Source organism: Syngnathus floridae, chromosome 11 (assembly GCF_059516105.1).
Source record: "Syngnathus floridae isolate MCC-2025c chromosome 11, RoL_Sflo_1.0, whole genome shotgun sequence".
NCBI classification, from domain to species: Eukaryota; Metazoa; Chordata; class Actinopteri; order Syngnathiformes; family Syngnathidae; genus Syngnathus; species Syngnathus floridae.
In genome coordinates this window covers 11,321,527-11,343,937 of record NC_142423.1, presented here as the reverse complement: position 1 = coordinate 11,343,937, position 22,411 = coordinate 11,321,527, and the positions used below count along the sequence as shown (strand labels likewise).

Sequence of the window (22,411 nt, the reverse complement as noted above, 5' to 3'; positions counted from 1 at the left end):
TTTCTTCCCATAGAAAATAAAAGACCACTATATGCACTCTCTCACCTGTGCAAGTCTTTTAAACTTTTGACTCAAGAGTTTATCCTCACAGACACTGCCATGTTTGCCAAAAATAAAAAAAGAAGAAGCAAACTGTTAACCCGCGCTCTGTTACCACAATGACGCTTTGAGTTTTTGGCTGCTTGGGTTTCTCCCTCCCCACGTTGTGGCTTAATCCTACATGCTTTACCCTTCAGTTTTTCAAAGATGGCCTGCGGGCTAGAATTGCCCTTTGCTGACTTGTGGCTGACAGTGAATCAGTTCCCCTCTCATTCATCCCTTTTCATCTCAGAGATCATACTCTGACTGGGTCGAGATCAATGGTGCTCTTCGCAAATCTGCACAAATTCCGAGTGCTTCTTATTAACCTTACACAGGGTAACACAACACACCTTCTATTGGGCAGACAGCCTTTGAATTCAATTTTAGAGTTACAGTTGCAGCTGAAAGTCAATGACCATTCCAGATGACCTCTATTGGTCCTCAAGTGTGAGCTGATCTTCAACTATGACACGACAATAAACATAATCCACTCTATTATTGCCATACCTGACTAATTGTGTGGATATAAGGGGAAACACAGCACTAAAACAAATACTTATCCTATCTAGAAACTACAAAAAATATTAACCAATCAAACTATGTAGAACCAATTAATTATTTATTAAGCACTCTCAAATTCTATGACTTGGTATAATAATGAATAATAATTGAGGATAGAAAGTCTAAACTAATCCATACACCAACCAGGTCCCACTCACTGCTTTATAAAAACAAAAAGGTGAGAAGGAGAACGTAAGTGAAGCTGTCTAGCCTTCCTCGGGCTTAATATACATCAGGAGAATGAGACAGCATCCAAGTCCAAGTCCAGCTGAGGCTCACATTCGAAGGGATCCCTCCGAGACCCGCTTCAACAAGATAGATGATGGGCACAGCGTTTCAAACTGGGCGCACTCATCCCAGACATCATTGGGTCCGGGCTGAACAAGAAGGTGGCGGCCCCTTGCCTGCTCCTCTCTAATAGGAGACACTACCTGACTGACAGTAGCCCATAAATAACCGAGTTGGTATGTCACTGGAAAACAAAACATTTACGCCACAGCATCACAAATATATGTGAAACCTGAATTTCTGGACTGGTAAAAAAAAAAAAAAGTGAGCTAAAGTAAGTCATATAAGCACATTATTATTTTTTTATTTGGTCAAGGACTCAGTATTATTTAATCATTAATCTGGGGTACAATTTAAAGCAGCTCAGAGCCCCTTCATGAGTCACGCTATCAGACCACAAAGAGGACACGGTTAATCTCAATTTCTTGACAAGGCAACCAACCAATTGAGACACAGACCTCTCATTGAAAACAATTGCCAAGGTTACTTACAAAGCAACACAGCTGCCCTCTCATTGAAAACAATGTAGTGCGTAAGTATATATTAAAAAGTAACGTCCGCTAATTGGCAAGAGAAAGGTACAAATTATGCAGACACAAACAAGAACAAGTGGATCCTGATAAACTTGTAGGATAACAATGTTGCAACTATTCTTATGTATAGTTAAAATTCAACGTGAATGCAAACATACACTCGTTATATTTTATCCCAAGATTTTGCATAATGTAACGATCAAAAATATAATGCTCATCTAGATGATTTAAAATGAATATTTTACAAGATTATAAAATAAACACTTGGATTCAAAATACACTTACTGGTCCTTGAATGTACTGCATCCGGGGAGACTGACCTCCTGTCGTTGTTGTTGGTGTCATGTGACTGTGACGTCACCACAACACGGAAGTCAACATGGCGGCGCCCTGAACGGGCGTGTTTTTCATTCGTCCCCTGCCAAACACAAGCATAGTTTAGTGGCACCTGTCAGGCGAGCGATCGGAAGCATTGAAAGCGTATCATGGAGAGCCGAGAATTCATCGCGTCCCTCGTGGTATGAATTGCACTGTACTTTTTATTTTTACAGTATTGAAATGAACGAGTCTTAGTGGAGACTGGAAGTTTCAATGACCGGAAGAAGACAGAAATTATTTTACAGCGGTTTAATTTCCATGCATATCGACAGGCTCTGTATCTCTCTCAAGGAACTGTATCAATTATGATTGAAAGAACATTTTAGGGATTATTTTTATCACAACAACAGGGCGGCTCGGTGGCGCACGTCCGCCACACTTACTATGGAGATAATGGAGATAAGTGGTTTGGAAGATGAATAAATTAATGAATATTTATACTGCACTTATTATTATTATTATTATTATTATTATTATTACCATGTTAGCACTTTTTGTGTTTTGTCTCAAATATCAGTTACTTAAAGCAACATATTGTGAATTTTAAAAATACTTATCAAGGTGTTTATTTTTCAAGTGGGTTTTGAGGGTGTGATCCTGTCTAATTATAACAAGACACTCCTCACCCTGCGGCCCTGCACGGCAAGTGCGGTTTTTGCACACTCTATTTAACAGGTCATCAGACTAACAACTTTTTTTTAATCATTTTTTTATCTTCATAGGATTTTTGCGGTGTTAGTGATAAATTTTCCTCCTGTTGCAAGGTGAAGCATATCTTGCTAAAATAAAATAAAAGTATTACATCTCAACTCTAGACACAACACAGCAGTTTGTCTTTAAGTTATTATCATTGTATTACAACATTTACATGCTTAGATTGTTTATTAGTTTTTGTGTTTTATATTAGAAGAGGAAGAGACAGGTAAAATTTATGATGCTCCGTACAAGCAAACTGTTTAAGCAAAAAAAAAATTAAATAAATAAAAAATAGAAAAGGCACTATAGCTTTAACAGTGCTTATTATGTTCCCCAGGCTGGAGGGTGTGCTGGCATGTGTGTGGACCTCACCCTTTTCCCACTGGACACCATTAAGACCAGACTGCAGAGCCAGCAAGGCTTCTACAGGGCCGGGGGCTTCAGGGGCATCTATGCAGGGGTCCCATCTGCTGCTCTCGGCTCATTTCCGAGTGGTAAGACTGTGATGGTGATTGCAGCGAGCACTGTGTTGTTCTGTTGTCTTATGCAGGAGGCGGCAAATCCAGGTGCTGAAAGTAAAAACCAAAGTTTGGCTTTAGCCAAAGGTGCATGTACTTAAAACAGGAGGTAAATGAGCTTGTTTACCTGCCGGTCGAGTGGTTGATTTGCCACCTCTGGTCATTAAGTGAAGTCGTCTTTTTAGCATTCTGTTATTATCCACGGAGGTTGGGGAAAAAAACGAGAGTGAATACCTCAGCCACAAAATAAAAGGATAAACAGTAGAGTCAATAGGAATTGGATTTTTGCTATCTCATAGCTAGCTAATGCAATTGACACGCCCATTGAAATGCATTGAAAACCCCTAAATACCTCAAAGTAATAGAAATATTGAAAGAAAAAAAATTCTGGAATTTTAAATATGAAACAAAAAAGGATTCCCTGATGCTGTATACAACTAACTGAACATAGCCGCTAGCAGTTCCTGTGTTTTGTGATTTTGCAAATGCAACCCACACAACCACCGGTGAGCTCAGTCACTGCTAGAGAGGCAAATTAAATAATATTAGGTTTAACCACTTGGCCGCTTTGCTTGCTTTCAGCCGCTGCCTTTTTTGTCACCTACGACTACACAAAGTCCTTCCTTGGTTCCAGCGGAATGCTAAAAGACCCATCGGTGGCTTCAGTCACTCACATGCTGGCGGCCTCCCTGGGTGAGACGGTAAGCGCTGCTGTATTTGTCCATGCAGTTCGTTCCTCTCTGCCTTCGAGGTCCAGCTGGGTGGCTCTTTCTCGGGCCATCCCCGTATTTACTTCCCCTGCTGGATAAAAAAAAAACGATCTCATTAGTTAATTCACCATGCTGGCCCCGGTTTCTCCAGTGACTGAAAGCTAAGAGCAGTGTAATTTCCTCTACCTATACTCTCACAGTCATGCTCAGTGGGCCACGGGTATTCATATTGGCATAAAGCATAGAAGTAGAGGGATAGGGGGTACAGAAAAAGGGGATGCCCCCCTGCGATCCCACGCCACGAGGCTTTCTGTATTCATGGCTTTTCGATGGATGTAATTTCCCCAAGTTTTGCATGTTTATGAAACTGGCTTATATTCCCCGCGGGTCTGCGTCCCTGCGGAGTCTCGCGCCGTCGACTTTCACATTAGTGCAAATTCAGTCGCAACGATCATTATAACAGAGACATCACTGCAGGAGTGGATGATCCCCTAAAAAAAAAAATTGCACTTGGTTTCAACTCTTTGTTCGTGGCTAAAGCCAGATAAGTGTGAAAGGTGAGGCCGAGTTTGTTACTAGCGTTCACCCATTTCCCGCTGTTCTGGATTTGAGCACATCAAAGATGGAAATGTGGAGCAGAGCAGTTTCAGTAGCCCGCTTGAGTCGGCTTTCCGCATGCGTGCGCTTCAAAAGAGTAATCTTCGGGCTTGGCCGCGAAAAGGCTACCTTAGCGCTAAGTCGTATCCGAGGTCTAAATGTTGGCGCGATGATGCAATCGCAAGCACATATTGTCTCTTGAGTCTTCATTATTGGTCTGTTGTGAGCTTGGGCTGGTGTGGATGTGATGAAAGCAGTCATTAAAATGTTAGTGGAGCAACTTAGTGTGAGGCAAATGATCCGTTTTGTTTGACTAAAGTTTCTTTGAGTAAGTAATGCATCCTGAAATCTAAATTCAAAATATTTAAAGCACACTGCTGGATAAATCTTATATTAGTTTTAGTGTTCTATTTTTACAGTAAGTTAAATACGTTTTGTTTTTATAATATAATTCAAATGACATACTATGTAAATATTTTTTTATTTTGTTGTCAATAGGTGGCGACACAAGTTGATTGTACGTTCTACTACTATCTAATGGAGCATTTGTTTGCTCATTTATGGCTTGAGCAAGTAATTGGTTACCATTACGTTCAAAATTCTTTAATGTCTGAAATCTTTGTCATAACTGTAATAATTATTTCCATATTAGGCTGTGTGAAGGAAGGGCTGACATGTAAACAAAAGTCATTGCGACACACCTGCACACACACCACCCAAGCTGCAGCATCTTGGTGACGCTCCCATAAAGAATGTGTAAGATGATGGTGGCTGTCAGGCTCGAGCAGGCTGTTATCCAGCCATTAGATCAGATTTATCTTCATTCCCATTCGCTCGACGTCTGGTGTGAAAGCTCATTTGTCAAAGGCGGGCGGCAGCAGCCTTCTTTCGCCGCTCTACCCGCCCCGCCGTACCCTTTCTCTTACCTCACATCCGTGGGAGGGTGTACGGGAAAATCTAGTGGGGAGTCAAAGATGGTAAAACTGGCAGCTACTTGAAGTTGGCACTGAGAAATAATCCATGCCTGCCTCGAAGCGCAGCGCTGCGCTCTGTTGATTTATTGGCTGTTGTTTCAAAGTTGGGAGACATCCCGTGTCCTCATAACTTGCTTTTTTCTGCATGACCTGTTTTACTCCAGCCTCTCCACCCATCTTTTTTTTCCCCATTACTTCATCTTTTAAGGTTTTAATGGATGAGGTTCAGAGAGATCATCATAATGCCCAAATGAATTTTTTTAAACGGCAGAAAACTAGTTAAGTTTTCACGCAAATAAGTTCCACATGTTTATTCTGCCTTGTTTGTATTTAATTGAATATACATAAACTGTCATGTATTGTTTGTATTTAATTGAATATGCATAATTTTATATCCTAATCATATTTGCAGACAGAGGGAAAAGTTTTGATAATTTCCCATTTGTTGCAGCAGTTTGCCTGTCACGTTAACATTCGTTTTCACTGATCTAAGATTGGTTTTAGTATATTACATAATCTACCCAAACAATTTCCAAATGAAAAGTGTCCCTAATCTGTTTGAATTGATCGATCCAATTTCTGAATTCACCTTTGCAGTGACAGGAGAAGAAAAGATATCTCAACTGCAGTCCAATTTAATCAGCAATGACTTGTCAGGGACACTTTATTTCTATTAAGCCTCCTTACTTTGATTCTTTGAAAGATCGTTTTAGGAAAAACATGTCATGCACTGTATTATAAACGGTTACTTGGGGTAAAATAAAGATGACCGCGGCTGACATAATAAGGGCTGGCATGTGGGTATTTAACCACTTGGTGGTGCTATTGCTCCATGCTTAAAATTACTCAACAACTGACCAGAGATTGGGAGTCTGCCACTAAAGTCAAGTTCCCATGATGGTATCCAAAGACGCACTCAGCAAACAATAAATGAATTACATTTCGATTTGAGCCACTTGTCACGCTTTAGCTGTTGATTGTGCTTGCACTCTCATCATGTCACGTCTTCCCTATAATCACAGACTTGTTCCCAAGTCACCCTTTTGTCTGTGACTGGAGTCCTCTAACAGCTGTAGGGATTGCAAATGTGGGGGGGACATCTCCTCAAACTTTTGTTCGAGCTTGAAGCTAAATAAGGAAGTGAGAAGAGTCACAATTCTTTTTTTATTGCAACTGCTCGCTCACGCTTTCCTCTGTGTAGTGGCGAGAGTGACAGTGGCACTCTGACATCTGTTGGACTAGCTGGAGCCACCGATGGGTTAAGTCGAGTCGCCAGGTGGGCAGCTTTGCCAGCCCTTTTGGGGAGATGGGACTCGTGAAGCTGGAATAGTCACGTCTAGCTTTTGCTTTCGACATATGGTCGATGTGTTGGAACCGAGGGTAACGTCTTCGTGGGTGTTCCAATTTTGATGGCAGCGCAAGCTTGGATACAGACACAGTACGCCTGGTGACCTTTTGACCTGGCATTCAGGTGACATGTCTGCTGTTTGTTCTCCCATGTTAATTGTTTGAACTATGGCAGTAAAGAAGTTGTAACTTCTCCTTTGACTGGAGCACAGTGGGGAAAGTTTCCCTAAAATTTCTTTTTCTCCTATCTTGTAGGTGGCGTGTCTGATCCGAGTGCCCGCAGAGGTGGTTAAGCAAAGGACGCAAGTGTCGAAGTCATTGAGCACATACCAAATGCTTGTGGTCGTACTCAAGGAAGAGGTACAACGATAGAGGCACCTCTTTTTTTTTTTTTTGTCAGCCATTCAGTGTTGTCACATTTGTATTCTTTCCTGTCAGGGTGTCCGAGGCTTGTACAGAGGCTTTAGCAGTACAGTCCTCAGAGAGGTACGATTAAGTCTCTTTTCTCATTCGTTATGTTTAGTACCAATGTTTATCAAACTAAGGACTCTTTTTATGAAGTACTTTGCATCATAACAGCAAAACAATGAAAAATAATTTCATCTGACAACCGTAGTTGTTTGATTTTCTTGAGTCTAAAAACGATAGTCAAATATCAAAGTTGATTTCTACTCTGGGAGCAAATACGGGAAGGTTCAGAGACACACAGAAGTATATGAAGGTGACACTTCTGTCTTCTTTTGTTTGTTTGTTTGTTTTTTTTGTTTTTGGGTGTGTGGAGGTGGGAGAGGGCGTAATCTCGTCCCCTCCGCCGTGCGAGCCTGTACTTATTTTCTGCCTCACTAAACTGATGTTATTCACGCAAATTCCATCTGGACAGCTGGGGGGGGAGAAAAGGACAACAAGACACTGTGATTTCTCGCAGGGACTCAGAATAAATGAATACATTTGTAGCCCGCCGCACGACCTGCGTGCATACTAACACGGGCAGATGAATCGCGGCGTTGGCAGCGGGGATACGTGGCGCGGCAACAGCAAAGGATCCCGTGCCGTGATTGGCTTTGACGCTTGTCGGGAAGGTAATCCGTTTTCTCTTTGCCCCCTTCACAAGCCGCCTATCTCCCTGCTTTGGCCAAGCGACTCTGTCAAGATAAGTTTGTTTATGAGCTGTGGCGTGCCGCTCTCCTCTCTGGCCCGCCGACTAATTGGGGTCCTACCTGTGCTGTGTATCCATTTCATAGCCTTCAGAAGACATTCCTGATGGGCATGATAGCACATTAGGGGGCGATGCAAGCGGGTCGAGCACGAGGATGGGGATGGGATTGTTTGTTATCGTGTCAATTATGCAGAGCATCTCGCTCTCAGGCACTTTATCAGAAATAGACGCATGACTGTGATTTATGCGGTTGTTCAAAAGAAACAACTGCTTGTATACAAGACAGTTGAAAAGCCGTAAATCCATAATATGTCATTTTTGGCAAATTGTCACATCTGGGTTGAGTTTGTAACCACAAAAAAAAGAGCAAGCCTAACCCTAAGCCTCAGCACAGCAAAAGCAAGCCTAAGCCTAACACAAACCCTAACCCTAAGCACAGCAAGAGCAAGCCTAACCCTAAGCCTCAGCACAGCAAAAGCAAGCCTAAGCCTAACACAAACCCTAACCTTAACCCTAAGCACAGCAAGAGCAAGCCTAACCCTAAGCCTCAGCACAGCAAAAGCAAGCCTAAGCCTAACACAAACCCTAACCCTAACCACAGCAAGAGCAAGCCTAACCCTAAGCCTCAGCACAGCAAAAGCAAGCCTAAGCCTAACACAAACCCTAACCCTAACCCTAACCACAGCAAGAGCAAGCCTAACCCTAAGCCTCAGCACAGCAAAAGCAAGCCTAAGCCTAACACAAACCCTAACCCTAAACAAGAGACAACCACAGACTTTTATGAAAATTGATTGACTTGTTTTTGGGATAGTACTGCTAAAAACAAAACAAAATGTTTTGCATGGCCTTGTTGTACCACAAGGTGGCAGGCTAATCTCATTCTTGCCGAAAGTGGAGATCAGATTTTCTCTTGGCTCCACTTCCCCCCCTCTTATCGCTCCATCACCTCATCACACTTGAGTTTGGAATATCAGCCACTACACTGACTCCACGCCGTCAGCGTTCCATCTAAAGCTCTGTAAGGTGACGTTCAATTTGATGTAAACTGCACCAATTTGAAACGGCGTAATGAGTCGGAGATGAGCTATTAGATATTTTATCGGTTTCGTGGGTATAATGACGGTGGCCGTAAGTGAAAGTGACAGTCTGAGGCACCTTGAGCCCCAGTTGATTGACTATTGAGCGCACTCACTGCACACTATTCAAGTTATTAGACGCAGCAAGACAATTCAGATTAGCTACTGTGTTGCCTCATCTAGTATTTGCTCTTTGAGAGAAGCCTTAAATGACTTGTTGACTTTTGGGTGATAAGGCCCTTGACGTGACCTGACCAAATGTGGTTGTCTGACGCTAAAGATGCATCTGCCATTCTCCCACGTCCACACACATTGAGATACGTCATTAGATGAGACTCATCGGGAAAAAGTAAAAAGAGTTTACCAGTTTTCAGTGTCAGGCTGCTTTTGCTGGCAGATGCACAGAGATCTGCTGCTGCGCTGTCAGGCCTGCACATGTGTGCTCTGCATGGTGCCGACTTGACTCTGGAAGAGCCCATGACTCTTCTGGATAAGGCATTTGAAGGCTTTGCCCCTGAGGCCTATGGATCACACACATACAGACACACTTATGTCAAGCTCAATTCATCATTTCTGGATATTATTTGTAAAGCAGGTGTCTGTGTCTTCAGAGTTGCTACCACGTTGTAGGAGCTGGCATTTTCTGATGCGGAGGGTCACTTGTGGTTGTTTTTGCCACCCACCTGTCCACATGACATGAACATTGAGGCCATGTTTTCATTAAGTGTGGCTTGATTTTCTTCCCGCAACTTTGCTTGCGTCAATCCATCCAGAAAAACCTCTGGCATGTGGTTTTAATCGTGTCGAGTTGTGGTAGGTGGAGGCTAGGAGGAAAGTGAAACGAGAGTGGATTGGATGTCATGTCAAAGGAAATGAGTTTGAGGAATATGCCCTTATCGTTTGGAATTTAGTGCCAGCCGAGCAGATTGAAGGTGATCCAAAATTCCCTCGACAGCAAAAATAACGCTTGAAAAGTATGCCTGTTCTACTTGAGTTTAGCAGACAAGTAACCTAATACAACGTACTGCAGTGGAGCATTTGACTAAAGAGATTGTTTTTTGTTTTTTTTACAACACAAGGCTAGGGAAAGACTTTTAATGAATTTATTAATAAAATTAGGATTTTAGTTTGGTGTGTACATGAAGGGTTGTCCTGCACTTTGTGTTATTCCTCCTGAAAAACTGCACCTGCCCTGGCAACCCAACGTGTCCCTCTGTTTTGTCCCCACCTCTGCTAACAGAAGCCCGGCCCCTCTCGCTTTTTTTTTTTTTTCTACCTCTCCCTCAGCCATCATCTTGGTCGCAGGGGCGCTAACGACCCAGCAGCATCTGGAACAAAATGCCTGAAAGTCAAGGGGCACGCTGTGATGTCACTGCTTAATGTCCAATGCACGAAAGTGATCTTAAGTGTCAGTTGCAGCAGGAGCATTATCTGTCTCAACACCAGCCAAGGTTAGCAGTTCAAAGCCATTCATTTCCCTTTCCTGGAACAGGCTCAGTTGGACTTTGACTATAGGGAATTATCTGTAGTTTTGTTGCAATTTTAAATCTACATATGTCTGCAAAATATAAAGCTATCACTATATTTATCGTTTTAGCTTTAAAATCATAATACGGTATAATTGTTTCTTGGTCCTCTCAATACAGTACAATCAGAAACGACACAAACACAAGTGTTCCTATGAAGGCCGGAAACTTTGAGAAATAGCCCACCCAACTGCATGCAAATATTCTCAGGGGCACAGTTTTGCATGGACAGTTAATATTCAAAATATTATAAATCTTTAAGATGATAAACACCAAAACCACAGCCAACAACTGTTCCTGCAACTGGTTTTACTGGTTTTGGACTGTTGGGAATGGAGACACCTTTGCTTTTTAAATTTGCCCCCTCGTCTGCTGTGCTAAAAGGATCAAGTCAAGAAAAATCAACGGGCTGATTTGAATCTCCGTCGAATCGCCTCGCTCATCTTCGGCTCTCTTATCCATGCTGCTGGTCAAGTCAGTTTCGACCTGTCGTTTTAGGAGCGCCGGTGTCTCAATTACACACTAACATCTGTTGATTGAGTCTTGGCCGAGGCTACATTGGCGTGATGCCATGTTATTAATGTGTTCGTCTCACTTATTTGTGAAGGAAGAATCATTAATCAAGAGGCATGTTTATTCAGACACATTCAGAGTTCACACTCATGCACGCACACACACACTGGGCCCTAATTTCATACTCACACAAGTCCAATACAAAGCGCAGTCTAACTCTGCCCCCCCCACACACACATGCAGCACCAAATCTATCCGCCTGCATCAAATCCACCAAAAACACCTCCTGTACCACAATTTAGACTTCCTTTTAGTGAGTCTAAAATCTTGTCTAGCAAATCGCCACATGCACGCGGCCTTCCAAATTCCTTAACATGCTTTACTCGACTTTAATTAGCTCCCTTGTCTCCTCGTTTCCCTCAAAACATGTCCTCATTTGTTATGAAAACTGCACCCACACTGACATTTGCGAGGATGAAGCAGCTTGAGGCGACAGGGGACAGTTGTTTGATTGGCTTGTGGGAGATGCCTTGCTTAAATTTCTCCGGTTTGGTTTGTTAAATACGCGCACACGCATGGAGTCGAGCATTTGGCATTCAAAACTGTCAGGTGGAATTCTTCAGCAAGTGCAGTCAGACACGTTCTATCTAGTTTGTGCAGCACAGGGGATCTGGAAAGGCTCAGATGAGTGATTGCCAATCGCTCTCGTCTAGGGTGAACACTCCTTACACTGTACAAATTTGGAAAGTGAGAGGTGGCTAACCTGAGTTCTTTTATTCGATGAAGCTTAATTACATTTCCAAAGTCGCCCTTTTTATTGTTACTGCATCTACTCAATGTTTCATTGACGAGATTTCACTCCCACTCTTACTTTCAAAATGATAACACAATATTCAAGTAGACTAACACTCCTGTAAAATGAAAGTAAACACAAATTGTCTACACACACAATCCGAATCGAAGAGCCCAATCAATGTCACCTACAGCCAGCAATCACTCAACAACTGATAACTATGTTTTAACATTATGCAATTTTTGAAACTTATATTCACTTGAAAATATTGTAACATTTTTCTTGGTTATATGTCGATCTGTCTGACAGTTCATCCTTCCTTAAGAGAATCGATCATGTCATATTAGCAGATAAATGAGGACTTGTGGTCTTCTCTTGACCCACTTTCATTTGACTTTATGACAATGGCCACTGCTGATCGCTTCCCCATCCGACTACCATCTGGATTTTTTATTAGGAAACAAAAATCATCCTAACGCAACTTGTTTCTACACATTTGAGTATTGTAAATTTTATTTGTATTATAAATTTTTCGTAGATAGCCATCAGTATTTGAGAAGGATTATTTTGTTACACTCAGTTCATGTTAATCACTAGCAATCATTATGACATTATACGTTGCTTTACAAACATTTTTGTCCGAATTCTCAGATGGAGTTTATCCCTCTGTGAAGAAAAATTTGGATCGGATAAAATAAGGGCTCCGATTTTGGAAAAAGTAGAGTGTGATGCAATTGGAAAACGACTTAATGCACCTAAATGTGCTGCACCAGCACAAGCGTTATCTTAATTCCTGATCAACCCGAGATTGTTTCCAATCCAATTTTATTCGCTCGTTTTATAAATTGCATCTGAAATTCTTAATGCTCCATAACTCTTGCAGTGGATTCCAAATCCAAGGGCTTTGGGACATTTTGACAGATGGATTTGCAGTGGTCATTGGGTATCAAGTACTAACATGGGATCCAGCTGCATTCTCCAGCTCATGAATCATTTGCTCCACATCTGGTGGCAAGTGTGGAACAGACTCAGCACATACTTGTTCCTGATTTCTTTTCAAGGTTTGACTTTCTTTGCTTAGGTACAAGGTGACTGGTCATCGTCACTGTCAAATTTTTAGGGGATTACATCTTTCTATGATTTTTTGGCTCGATACTGTCGGATTGTTTAATATGATACAATTGTGACGATACGCCAACAGCATGTTGATTTATTTTTAGGAGGTAGCAACTAGTAGAAGAAGTTTTATCGCTTCAAAAAAAATATGAGGATGAGATATTTGCAGAAAGAAGACTAATACCATTTCTCGGTTGGCATGGCCGCCGCTACTCATCCATTTGCCTTCTTGTTTCTGTCTCAACATCCATCATCTTGCCTTGCTCTCTTTTCAAAACCTCATCAGTATGCACAAGCGGCAGTCTGACCTATTAAAAGTCGTTTGTCAAATTGCAGCCAACTGGCTTGTCCTCCAATCAGGCTCATGCGGAATATATTTTGACATGTGTTTTTCTGCCCTCCGCCGAGCGCCTAAGGACCTGTGACAGGCCGAAGCCTCTCGGAATACTAATAAAGTCCCCGCTAATACATTTGGCGACGATACTTTGTACACACAAACACACAAGCTGGAGTTGTATTAGCAGAGTGACGCAGTCCACATCTCCGTATGAATAGTATATAGAACTTGACAGGGAGAGCAAGTGGCGCTGTCACAATCCATCAGCCGCAAAATGTGTCGGCGAGAACGTCTCATGCCCGCAACAGGTGAAAAATAATCAAGTGCAATGATATTGGCATGCAAAAAAAATATATAAGCTAGCCATATGGCAGGTATGTATGCGGGGAAATCGTTTTGTTTCCCAGCCGTGCAATCGTCTCCCTGCGGGCCAGCCGGATAACACAGATGTTTGAGGGCTTTGAGAGCAGATGCCGCTGAGCTCCTGGAACAAAGTTTTCACTATGTAGCCAAGATGCAGAGCCTTATTTTGACAGGATTTTTGCCAGAATAGACTCAACTCCATATAATTGCACTACTTTAAGAGATTATCTGTTTTGATTGTAGTCTGTGCCAAGCCAGTACGGAGGATTTGGAGCCAGTCCAGAATTTGAGCCATGTCTGTTACGGATCGGTGGGGTCTGAAATTTTAAAATGTTCATCTCGGTCAAACAAAAGACGACTATGGGAGTTGTTTCAGCCTTTTACCAGCATGCATATGGTGCGGATAATTTTTTTCAAATCCACTGCAGAAGCCATCTGTCCGTTCTTATCATTAATATTGATCTCAGAATTTGTATTAGAAGGCTGCTATATAATCAAAAACAATTTTGCATTCAAATTCCACTTTCGGCATGTCATCGCCAAAGTCTATCTGTCTCCTTGGCTTGGGAATGTTGCAAAACTCTTTGGACTGCTAATAAAAGACAGGGGTGCTTTTATTCTTTGGAAAAGAACACTCTCACCTGCTCACAGCTGGAAAACAGGGGGGGAGCTCTCATTCCTCGTATTGTCCTGGCTGGACCTACATTTAATAAGATTGCAGATCATCTCCACAGAGGGACTGGATTTTCTTCTGTCTGCCTGGAGAGGACAGAGGAGCAGTCAGCCACAGACACTACAAATTTTATGGTTCTTGCTATGCAGTCACAAAGTTGATAGAAATGAGCTGTGTAAAGAAACACACGAAACTCTCTTAACTCTTCCTCTCGACAGACATTTGTTTTACTGAGTGGAGATGTTCTTGCAGAGCTCAGTAAACTCACTAAACTGTTAGCGACCTGCTCCTGAACTCACTTCAGTCTGGCTCTCGTCGTGCAGAAACAGCCCTATTAGGAGCAACTAATTACGCCTGTAAAATCCCAATTCAGCAACAAACTTTGTCAAGTCCAAATAAATCTCCAATTAGTTGTAAATGATTTGCAAAGCGCTTGGCAATTTCTCTCTCCGCGCTCTGAGAGCAGATGTTGGAGATACGTGCTGAGTTTGACTATGTCCAGATTGACTGTTTAGATGAGGTCAACTCGCTTTGGACCAAGTGTTTAATTAGCTCATGAAATGTCATAAACACAGTTGTGTAGATGTGTGATGAAACAGATCGGAACGAGAAGCGCAGATGGTTGAATGATGCCCTAGTTGCTGCGATCAAACACTAACAGCAGCAAAGATCAGTGTCACTTTATTTTAACTTGGTCTTCCTTGACCCCCCTCCCCGCCGCCATGCATGAAATCAAAGTTAACGATTCCAATATTGTGTTTTTCAGATTCCGTTTTCTCTGGTGCAGTTTCCACTTTGGGAATATTTAAAGGTACGTTATACATACTTGGTTGGTCTACAACAGTGGTCCCCAACCTTTTTTTTTGCGCCACGGACCGGTTACGTGTCAGAAATATTTTTGCGGACCGGCCTTTACATAAATTAATAATATATTTATATAAATACATAATACATTTATATAAATAAATAATACATTTATATAAATACATAATACATTTATAGAAATAAATAATACATTTATATAAATATATAATACATTTATATAATACACAATACATTTATATAAATACATAATACATTTATATAAATAAATAATATATTTATAATAAATATATAAATACGATGAAATAAAATGGTACGACTGGCATAAAAGCAAGTATAAACGACATGAAAATAAAACTCACCATGACGTTGAATTGGTGGGAGCACTGAGCTTGTTTCTCAGAGTCGAGCCGGCGTAATCGGAGAGTTTGTCTTTTAATACAGGATGATTGGTTTCCATGTGCCCAAGCACTTTTGAAGGCTTCATTGCCTCGTTAGCCACATATTCTGCAGAGTGGGCTTGCTTGACAGGTCAGTCACCTGTGGCGAAAAATCCAGATTTGAAGTCGGACTTTCTTTTAAATGCAGCTTTCCTTTTCTTAGAAGTCGTAGCCTCTTCTTCTTCCGTCTCCTCATTGGGCTTTTTTCCCTTTCCGAAGAAGCTTTCCAAACATCTCTCTTTCTTGCTCATTTTTGCTAGGCTTACCTGGCTCGACTGAGGTGACACATGTCACGTGACCGAGACGAGCGTCTTGACCTGAACCGGCGGATGTAATTGGGAGAGAATGGCCAATTTTTAAAAATATTTTTCAAAATAAATTCTTACTCATTTTTGCTAGCTTTGCGGGGTCGACTGGAGAAATATGTCACGTGACTGGGACGAGCGTCTTGACCTGAATTAATTGATCGTCGATTAAAAAGAAATATATTTTTATTTTTTTTTGTGCGGCTTGGTAGCCCGGTACCGGTCCGCGGACCGGGGGTTGGGGACCCCTGGATTACAACATCATATGTGGCCCGCAAAGTCAAATTGTGCATTGACTTTGCTTCAACACTAAAATTACAAATTGTCTTTTACTTAAAATAGAAATAATGCGAGCAATTTTTATTGCCATTTAAAATACCCCCTTTTTTATTATTGCATCTGTCCTATCTCTTCGTATCATCATTTACAATAATAGTGCCCAGTGATTAATACACAGTAACATATTTACAGCCGAGTAACCCTTAGTGGCAGCGAAAAGATGGATCGTCCCATCTCGGTTTAATGGGTTCTTCACCCACCATTATCATTGCTCACAATTCATAACAAGTGTTCTGCAAATCCACCCGTGCCCGTCTCGCCTTGGCTTTTCTTTTAGAATTAAATGTTTTAATGTGTTCCCTGGCCCGCGCCTTCGGCCTGTCTCCCCCTTTAATTGCATGGCTCCGGACACATTAAAAGCGGTTTCTTGCGTTTTGTTGGGGTGACATCATGTCTCAGGGGGCACGGGAAGGGGACCGTCAAACATTCCGTCAATGTTAAGGGGGGGCTAATGGTTCGGCTAATTTGCACAGGCGATGTGTGTGCGTATCTCGGTGTGTGTCCTGATTTCTGACAGTTGCATTTTGGTAGCCACAATTGTGTCTTTGTCTCCCGCTGTCAAAGGCCTTCTCTTTCTGGGTGCATCTGGGAACTATGACCTCAATCGCTCCTGCTTCTCTTACTATCCTACATTGACCGGAGCAAGCAACAAAATGCTCCCCTCTTTGGCCCTCCCCCTTTCCTCCCATTTCCCGTCTCTTCTCCTCTTTTATTATCCTTTCTCATCAACTCTTTTGACTTTGCTCTCTCTTGCAGACTCAGTGGTCACAGCGACGAGGTCACACGCTCCACTCTTGGCAAGCTGCGCTGTGCGGAGCTTTTGCAGGTGCGACGGATTATGGGTGCTGTTTTGGGGAAAGGTGGAAGGGGAGCCATGGTTGGATAAGGTGAAAAGGCCAATGTAGACCAGCCTTGTGGGGGGGGGGGGGGTTCGTTCAGCTGGTGAAGCTCAGCCTCACTCACACAGCGAATCCACTGAAGAGGTTGGCGGAGAGACAAATGAAGGGAGAATAGAAAAAAACAATTCCAGACTGAACAGCATTAAATTGGATTTTTTTTTTTTGTCAGTAGGGAAAATGTCAGCCAATGAACAGCAACCACATCAGACTTTATGGTCTCGTCTCAGCCTGGATGAGTATCAGGGGAGATGAGAGGAGCCGGTTCTGGGGAATGGGTCCCTGCAGCTGTGCGACCTCCTGAGCACCAGACTATGAGTCCGTCAGGGTGCAATGACATGGAACAGACAAAACCTGTCCAAGAGATAGAAAAACATTTGGAGGTGGCATTACAGCCTTCAACCATTTCCCATTTGACAGGTGCGCCATTGTCGAGGAAGGCAGAGGAGTTGCAGGGAAGCCAACGAAGATAAAATAGAATCAATCACCATCACTAGTACGACCACCGCTACAACTACTACGCACAACGCTCACACATCTCAGGTCATCACCTGATTAGGTGTCAGCGAGTATTGCTCGAGGGAGGAATGAGTCAGATGGATTCAAAATGTGTGTGTGTTTGTAGCCTAACAGAGGAGCTCCCAGATGGATCATATTATCACCCGATGAACGCCATGACGACGCTTCACCGTTTATGGCTGCTTTTATATTTTACCCCAACGTATGTCGGTTTGACAGTTCGCCTTTAATGTGGCTCTGACCTCATATTTGTGTTTGGCTGTAGGTGCGGTGGCCGCGCTCGTGACCAATCCTCTTGACGTGGCAAAGACGAGGATTATGCTCGCCAAGGTATGCAAACGTCTCTCTGCTCTCTCTTGCATACGCACACAAGGCCCTTTTTAAACAAGCCTGTCAGGTGATGCCTCGCAGGCTGCGAACGGAATGAGGTAGAACCGGGACACTGAAGAAACACACACATCTGTCATCCCATCTGGACCGTGCACCGTGCTGGGCAGACATGTTTGCGGGGGCGGACCGCGTCAAGAGAGTTTCCATCTCAAGGCCGCTTGTCTCCGAGAGGCGAACCAGAAGGTTCTGCATGTTAACTCCTCATGGGACATCCTCTCATCAGAAACACACATGAATGTCCCCGCGGGAACTCTCGCGACACACTGTCGCATTGACACGATGTGCCCCTTGTCACGGCCGCAAACGTTCATGTCACGTGGATGGGAGTCTACCTTTTCCTTCAAGCAGATCTACTTGACAGGATTCGCCGCAGACGCTTCCCACTGTTGCTTTCATGCTCAGTCAGCCACACACACACACACACTGACTTTGTGTCTCTTTGCCATGTGCACTGACTTGACCCTCGTTCTGCGGGTGTGCGTTACCTTACTGAGATGGATGCAAAACTCTCCGGCCGGCTAAGCCTTATTGTGTAAATAAGGAGCACTAGACTGTAGGTTTGTGTGTGTGTCTGTGTGTGTTTGGCTGGGCAAATGGCTGAGCAGGACTCTAACTGCTTGTCTGGCTGTTTGTCGGGAGTTCTCACCTGGCTGTCCATGAGGAGCAAAGGGTCAAGTGGACGGTGGCTGAAGGAAGCTCATCTGAAGATTAAACTCTCTCTTTCTTTCTCTTGTTTCTGCAAAGCAGGAAGTTAAGCAGACCTTTTTATCCCTCATCACACCTCTATTGTGTGTCTCATTCCCGCTGTCTGTCTGTCCTAGGCCGGCTCAACCACGGCGAGCGGCAATATCCCACTGGTGCTTTGTGATGTGTGGAAGCGGCAAGGGCTTACCGGGTGAGTGTGCAGAGGCTGAGCTTGAAGACCTTCCACGACATCTTTAGCCTGGCTCCTTTTCTGGCATGACCTCATTCCTCATGTAAAAAAGTTACAAGACAAAACAGACAATGTGGAGGGAGGCAAATATATACAACCACAGCTGGAGATGCGGAAAAGTTTTTTCTGCCATGTCTTGGACGTGTCGTATTGATGACGGTAGTTGTAGTTGGAAAAAAAAAAAAAAAAAAGCAATTGTTTTGCAAAGGCGGTTTTATTTTTGAGGGAAACCAAGCCATAATGAGAAAATGAAGGGGGTGCCGTCGTAGCGCGGGGCCAAAGGCCTGCCGCTCGCGCTCGGGCATGGCCTGTACAAATTGCTGAGGCTTTAAAGCGCCAATTACGTTAATGGGCCCAATTGCGGTGAAGCCGAGCTCCAAAGCGCTTCCATGTGTGCAGCGTGCCCCGCAGACCTCAGGCGGGGAGGGAGCGAGCGGCGTGACGCAGCCAAACTGACAACTTCTTCGACTAGGCAGCTTTCACAGTTCACAAGGAAAAGTTCAAAAGACAATTCTTTCTTTGCATTTTGGCACAAAAATACGCCCACACGAGCAGATTGGGGATTTTGTCTTTTTGAAAATACCCCCAGTTCTTCTATGCTTGGGTAAAAGCATAAAGCTATCTTTAGACTCTTTCCTCAAGAGAGATGATTTGGCTGACAGTGGGGAAATACCAGAGCATAGCAGCCGGTCCGATTGCGACGTCAACATGAGTCAGGGTACGCGGGGGAGCGGAGGGAAATGTTTCAGCTCCGGCCTCAGATCTGACGTCTCAAGTCCACGGGTGGGCATCGTACCAGACACAAAACGTAATGCTAGATGAGATGAAACAAGAAATTAGCCAAAACCAGCCATCACAAATGAGTGAAATCTGACACTCTTTGCTTGTTTACCTGCATTCTCTGGATTTTACGTGAAGGTCAATAAATCATCACCATGCATGGGTGAAATTTGCCATCTCCTCAAATCCCCGACTGAAGATTTGGACTGTCGTAAAGACAATTCATGGAAAAGGATGGGGAAATCTCAGTCTGCGAGTTATGTCAAAATGAGTTGTAGGGTCGTTTGGCCAACAAAACTTAAAGGAAGGGTAAGGTCATGAATTGGAGGGCGGGGGCTGGACCCTAATCCATAAAACAGCTGTAAGCCACTCTATCCATATTTATATCTTTGTCTACATCTGTCTATATTTACATCTAAATCCATCTCTGTCTCCATATCTAGCTCTATATCTATCTCTATTTCTACATTTATCTCTAATTCTATCTCTATATCTAGCTCGAGATCGCCCTCTATCTCGTCCTCGCTATCTATTTCTACGTCGCTGTCAAATTCAATTTCTACTTCGCTATCTAGCTCTATGTCGCTATCTATCTCGCCATCTATTTCGACTTCTATCTCGCTATCTATGTCGCTATCTAGCTCGAACTCTATGTCGCTATCTATCTCTATGTCTATCTCGCTCGGAATCTCTCGCTCTCTTTCCCTCTCTCTCTTGAGCAGGGAGTAGCATTTTATGGCTAATAGTCGCAGCACCTCGTCTAAAATTGCCTTTGTCCGCAGGCTGTTTGCAGGCAGCATACCGAGGATGACCTTCATCAGCATGGGCGGCTTTATTTTCCTGGGAGCCTACGAGAAAACTCGCCGGACTTTGCTGTCGTAAGCGTCAGTGAACGTCACGTAGCTGACGGCTCATTCCAAAGAACTGTTGTCAGCAAAAAATCGTGTGTTACGCACAATCGGTGGTTACTTACTGTTACATCCTGAAGGCCTTCCTTTAATACACGGGTAAGCAACTCTCGTCCTCGAGAGCTTGTGCATGTTTTTTGTGCCTCTGTATTGCAACACACTTGATTCACATTGTTAGATATTTAGGGAGGTTTGCAGAAGCTTCATAACATTCCTGATCGTTTGAATCAGGGGTGTTACACCAGGGAGACAGAAAACATGCAAACCGGAGTTGCCTACCTATGACGTGGACTGGTGTTGGCTCGTGAGTGAACGATTCGTTCAAAAGAACGACTTTTTAAGTGAACGAGAGGGAACGAACCACTTCCGAAAGTGATTCGTTCTTTTTTCAGTTCATATGACTTCAACCAGTAGGTGTCGCTAATGCCCATTGAAGCTGGTGCCACCTCGCCGTAAAACAACGAAGAAAAAAATAACGTAACTTCCCGTTCACGAACAAGTCGTGATTGTAATTCTCGTTCACTTACTGTACGGATCTGTGAGTGAACGAGTCAGTGAGTGAGTGATTCCTGACTGAACTGCCTTACCGTGCATCAACGGGTCAGTGAACGTGTTGAGGCTCCTTGCGTGAACAATTCAGTGAATGAACATGAGCCAGAATATAGATAAACAATTTGCCAAGGAAAGAAAGAACCACACACTGAAACACCACTTTTCTGCTCGTTTTCTCCAAAGTAACGACTAACTTTATTGTATGAAAGGATGCGCCGTTATGCAACACTGGGGAGATTATGCTTCTTTTTGGGTAATCTTTATTTTATAACACAGTAGTTTTTAAATAACGTGTATGCATATACACGCCTAAATATTGTTATCCAATATATCTACTGCAATTTCACATTAGATTGCTGGATTGAAATGTACTTTTATTATTATTTTTATTTTAATAAACATTTATGTTAAAACTTGTCTGGTGTTTTATTCCTTGTTTTTATTTTTTTGGGCATGAAAGCAAAAATCTGACATTTGGTTATCTGCTTTATATGACAATATGTATATGTGTTTTATGTTGTGTAATATGTGTTGGTGTCCCCCAAAATAAAGAGCAAATAGTCAAATACACATTCTTGACACGTACAAAATGCATAAAGTTAATAGGTACGCCTGAAAATGGCGGTGTACCTAATGGAGTGTCCTTGTGACGTCACAGATCAACCAGCCAATCAGAAAGTGAGGGTGGGTGTGGCACTTTTCACTTAAACCAGGGGTGTCGACCTCTAGTCCTCGAGGGGCCGCGTTCCAATATGGTTTCCAAGTTACCCTCGTTAAACACACCTGCGTGAAAAGATTTTGGTCATTTTCACGTTCTGCAGGAGCCCAACATGTTGGAATGCGGCCCCGAGGACTAGAGCTTGACACCTGAGACCTTGAACCATGATATTTCCCTAATAAAGTGGCCTGTTATTAGGTACACTTAAAAATGGCGGTGTACCTAATGGAGTGTCCGAGTGATTCCCTCGTTAAGTGCAGGTGCGTGAAAAGTTTTAGCTCCTTTTGAACGTGAAAGTGGCTAAAACTTTTCACGCAGGTGCGCTTAACGAGGGTCACTTGGAAAACATGTTGGAACGCGGCCCAGAGGACCAGAGCTTGACTCCTGTAACCTTTGACCATGATATTTCCCTAATAAAGTGGCCTGTTATTGAAAGTGGCGGTGTACCTAATGGAGTGTCCGAGTGATTCCTTCGTTAAGTGCAGGTGCGTGAAAAGTTTTAGCTCCTTTTGAACGTGAAAGTGGCTAAAACTTTTCACGCAGGTGCGCTTAACGAGGGTCACTTGGAAAAC

The 22,411-nt window shown here is 43.1% G+C and overlaps 1 protein-coding gene and 1 long non-coding RNA gene across 4 annotated transcripts; one reads left to right on the top strand and one right to left on the bottom strand.

The window, feature by feature from the left end:
• Positions 1-1,813: 1,813 nt before the first annotated feature.
• Positions 1,814-21,538, top strand: slc25a26 (solute carrier family 25 member 26). 2 transcript variants are annotated; one of them, XR_015861213.1, is made up of 11 exons: positions 1,814-1,981; positions 2,875-3,031; positions 3,638-3,756; positions 6,939-7,043; positions 7,122-7,169; positions 15,003-15,047; positions 16,899-16,968; positions 17,823-17,887; positions 18,769-18,842; positions 20,444-20,873; positions 20,962-21,538. XR_015861213.1 is itself a non-coding variant. In XM_088389110.1 (10 exons), the coding sequence occupies exons 1-10, from the start codon at positions 1,949-1,951 to the stop codon at positions 20,541-20,543; spliced, it is 816 nt and encodes a 271-aa protein (XP_088245236.1). In that variant the 5' UTR covers positions 1,814-1,948; the 3' UTR covers positions 20,544-21,538. The 2 variants fall into 2 exon arrangements, 1 of the variants encoding a protein (XP_088245236.1); XM_088389110.1 differs by having other exon boundaries at positions 20,444-21,538.
• On the bottom strand, positions 3,376-20,896 carry LOC148391082 (uncharacterized). Of its 2 annotated transcripts, XR_015861215.1 has the most exons (9): positions 19,774-20,896; positions 19,555-19,695; positions 18,840-18,919; positions 18,594-18,683; positions 15,421-15,598; positions 14,205-14,322; positions 9,599-9,739; positions 9,280-9,436; positions 3,376-3,856 (listed from the first exon to the last, which is right to left on the bottom strand). It is a non-coding gene; the product is annotated as an uncharacterized LOC148391082 (long non-coding RNA). The 2 variants fall into 2 exon arrangements; XR_015861214.1 differs by lacking the exons at positions 3,376-3,856; positions 9,280-9,436; positions 9,599-9,739; positions 14,205-14,322; positions 15,421-15,598 and adding an exon at positions 17,179-17,392 and having other exon boundaries at positions 19,774-20,894.
• Positions 21,539-22,411: the final 873 nt, after the last annotated feature.